Source organism: Microtus ochrogaster, unplaced genomic scaffold (genome assembly GCF_000317375.1).
Source record: "Microtus ochrogaster isolate Prairie Vole_2 unplaced genomic scaffold, MicOch1.0 UNK44, whole genome shotgun sequence".
NCBI lineage: Eukaryota > Metazoa > Chordata > Mammalia > Rodentia > Cricetidae > Microtus > Microtus ochrogaster.
The window spans coordinates 770721-774355 of NW_004949142.1; the positions used below are offsets into that span (position 1 = coordinate 770721).

Below are 3635 nucleotides of genomic sequence, written 5' to 3' on the forward strand. Positions count from 1 at the left end.
GAACTCAGGTCCTTTGGAAGAGCAGGCAATGCTCTTAACCACTGAGCCATCTCTCCAGCCCCTCTTTTTTGGTTTTTCAAGACAGGTTTTCTCTGTATAGTACTGGCTGTCCTGGAACTCACTCTGTAGACCAGGCTGGCCTCAAACTCAGAGATCCACCTGCCTCTGCCTCCCAAGTGTTAGGATTAAAGGCATGAGTCACTACCACCACCCAGCAAGAATTAACAGTTTCTAAAAGGTATAAATATTAAGAGCTGGACATTGACCCTGGACATTTGTTTACCTGAAGAGCTGGAGGCCCAGTCATTGCCTGTGTCCCTGTCACTGTCTCCTTCTTTAGTCTCAGCCATAGCAGAGGCAGATGTGTTGGAGCAGGACGCACTGACCACATGGTGCCTTCGCCGCCGGCGCCCAGAGCACTTGGACCGAGGGTTATGGAGCATGGCATACTCCTTTGCTCCTTCCTGTGGTGAACACATTACAGGTAGGAAATAGGGACAGGCCCAGGGTCTCCAGGCTGATGCCGCCATCACAAAGCTTCATCTGTAACAGAACTTTGGTTTTATCTGTGCCATGTAAGTGTGAGCAGATTATGACGGTAGCCAAACATCCACAAACATGGAAACACACATTTTCACAAAAGAAGTGCCATAGAATCTTAAAAGATATAATCTATACATCTTCAGCTTTGAGTGATATATGAAATTCATTCACTGTTAGTTATATGGGATTTAAGAACATCTCCTGCAGATGAAACAAGGTCAGACGGAATGAAACCTGCTGAAACCTGCTCCATGTTCTAGGGCAGGTACAGGATTCAGGGCTCCTTTCCCTAGGCAACTGCTCTTCACATGTGACCACAAAGCCTCTGTTTCAGTAACACATGTGCAATCTCTGGATTAGAATGTAATCACGGTTTAATGTAGAAGCTTCTCCCTAAATCTACATGTGAGACTCTGAAGAATGCATAAACTATACCTCAGCTTTGTTGCTGAAGAAGGAGGGAGTACACTGCTGTGATACCACACACCTACCTACTCCATTAGGTCAAACACACAGCACTGGCTGCTTACATTCCGTGTCCTTCTCTTCCTCTTTTTTCCAGTGTTGGGACATGAAGTCAAGGCTTTGTACATGTATGCAAGTGTTCACCACTGAGATACATCCGAGTCCTATAAATAATTAGCCCAAAGTACTGCTTACCATAAATAAAACCAAGGCTACGGAGCTAACTTGATCAAATAAGGCAAGTGACACTTGAGAGAAGAACAACTAAGTCCAGAATATGGATCATCTCACAAGATAACTTCCAAGGGCGCCGGGTGGTGGCACACACCTTTAATCCCAGCACCTTTAATCCCAGAGGCAGAGGCAGGAGATCTCTGTGAGTTCAAGGCCAGCCTGGTCTACAGAGGTAGGCAGATCTCTGGGAGTTTGAGGTCAGTGTGGCTTGCAGAATGAGTTCCCGGCCAGCACGGGAAACATAATGAGACCTTGTCTCAAAACAAACACGAAAAGAAGAAATGAATGATGCAATTATTTGAGGTAAAAAACAATAAATAGCTAATAGCCAAATATGGTTTCTTCTTTTTTTTTTTTTAATATTTATTTAGTATACAATATATCCCTTCAGGCCAGAAGAGGGCACCCGACCTCATTACAGATGGTTGTGAGCCACCATGTGGTTGCTGGGAATTGAACTCAGGACCTTTGGAATAGCAGACAATGTTCTTAACCCCTGAGCCATCTCTCCAGCCCCCCAAATATGGTTTCTGACCACAGATAAGAGTCTGGAAATGAAATCTAAAGAGACAGGCTAGGTGTGGCTCACTGGAAGAAATGTACGTAGTAAGGAGGATGCCATGGACCTAACCCCCAAACTCCCCACACATATCTAGATAAAGATAGAAAAATATTTCATGTCCAGGAAGGTCTTTTTTGATTTCTTTATACGTTAAAAAAAAAAAAAAGTTCTTTGAGAGCTGAGTGCAAGCCTGAGGTGGTGGTGACCCCAGCGTGTGGAAGCAGAGACAGAGAATCAGGACTTTCAGGGCTAGCCTCATCTACATGAGTCTAGAGCTACACAAAACACTGCCTCAGAAAACCAACTTTCCCTCACACCAACACTCCAAAAAAGGTGGAGGCATGGTGGTGCATGCCTGTAATTCCAGCATTTGGAAGGCTGAAGCAGGCTCCTGAGTTCAGGCCAGCCTGAGCCATATTTGAGACTAGTCTGAAAACAAAATGTTCTTAATAAAAAGCAAAACTGAGCTGGGAACAGCTCAGTGTTGGAGCACTTGCCTAACAAGCATAGGATCCAAGTTCAATTCTCAGCACTGTAAAAAAAAAAAAAAAAAGTTGAAGAAAAAAATACTACAAGCATTGGTTTCTCTCCAGACTGCTTAAATCATCTGCCTTCCACTGAAGCCTTTAACAGACAAACAAGTGAGTTCTCAGCTAACACTCTGAAGCCTTGCTTTGCCTGGGCTAGACATCTTGTTATGATTAGACAGTCTGTAAGGAAAACACGAGCTGAGGGAAGAGAGCCCAGCGCATTTGAATGTGTGCATCTGGCTCTCGAAGTGGAACAGACAAGCGCGGGGTCTCAGAAAGTGACTCCGAGAAGGACGACACCCTGTCGAGGGCTAAAATGTTGACATTACATTGGGGAAAGACCTGGAATAATTAAAAAAAGCATGGGCATGATTTAGATCAAGGCCTGAATCCCAAAAATGCTATAAGCATTTACTTTTTAAATAAACTATGCAAAATATGTGACTTTAAAAACCCCTAACTTCTTCCACTTTAGGGAGTTACCATGAAGATTAACAAACAACGCATGGTAGGGGGCAGCGGAGGGCTTGATACACAGGGGGACTTGAGGCATGAGCTGGAGAAAGTTAATTTATTTTGCTATAACCATACAGCCCACTTGAGATGAGCAACAAGTAACGTTTGCTGCCGTGTCCCTTCTGTTACCTTGCTAAAGATGTTCCCGAAGGCACTTGGCTTTCCACTGCAGTTTTAGAGATGGCAGAAACTGTATGTAGGTAGTAGTACATCCTTTGCCTGAGCTCAACCTATTATGTGGACAGCTGACTAGTGACCCTCCTCTGGGAGTTGCTCTGACTAGTACTATGCCCCACCCACCCCTCTCCAAGGTTACCTAGAGCAATTAATTATCTCACTGTAGATTTACAGAACCCAAGAATATCTGCTGACCTTCAGATAACACCAGTATATATAAAGTTTCCTATTATTGCTCAGTTTTGTGCATCACCTCACACAAATCATGTAGATTGCTGAGGTTTAAAGGCAGTATGTCCAGGCAGGGGGCTCAGTGGGTAAAAGCACTTTGCTACATAAACACTTGAGTTCCACCCCTAGGACTCACATAGTCAGAAAGAACCAAGGCCTCAAATTCTCCTCTGACCTCCACACGTACTATGGCACATGCAGAGTAAGTGACTGAAATGTGTCTGCCTTCAGAACTACAGAAACAAGCCTCAGAAGACCATGACCCACTGAGATATGCCAGTCAGTGAGAACAGGACACAGGCCCCCAGATGACTAATTCCTCACTCAGCACACATCCTCCTGTTACTGCCTTCTTTTTCGTTTTTTTTTTTTTTTTT

At 44.2% G+C, this 3635-nt stretch overlaps 1 protein-coding gene across 3 annotated transcripts in view; it reads right to left on the bottom strand.

The window, feature by feature from the left end:
* Positions 1–3635, bottom strand: part of Ezh1 (enhancer of zeste 1 polycomb repressive complex 2 subunit) — a 36670-nt gene that overhangs the window by 11412 nt on the left and 21623 nt on the right. For all 3 annotated transcript variants that reach the window (XM_026777007.1, XM_005369050.3, XM_026777006.1), the window contains exon 11: positions 284–464. In XM_026777007.1, the coding sequence (XP_026632808.1) occupies positions 284–464 (181 nt within the window). The remainder of the gene's footprint in view (positions 1–283; positions 465–3635) is intronic.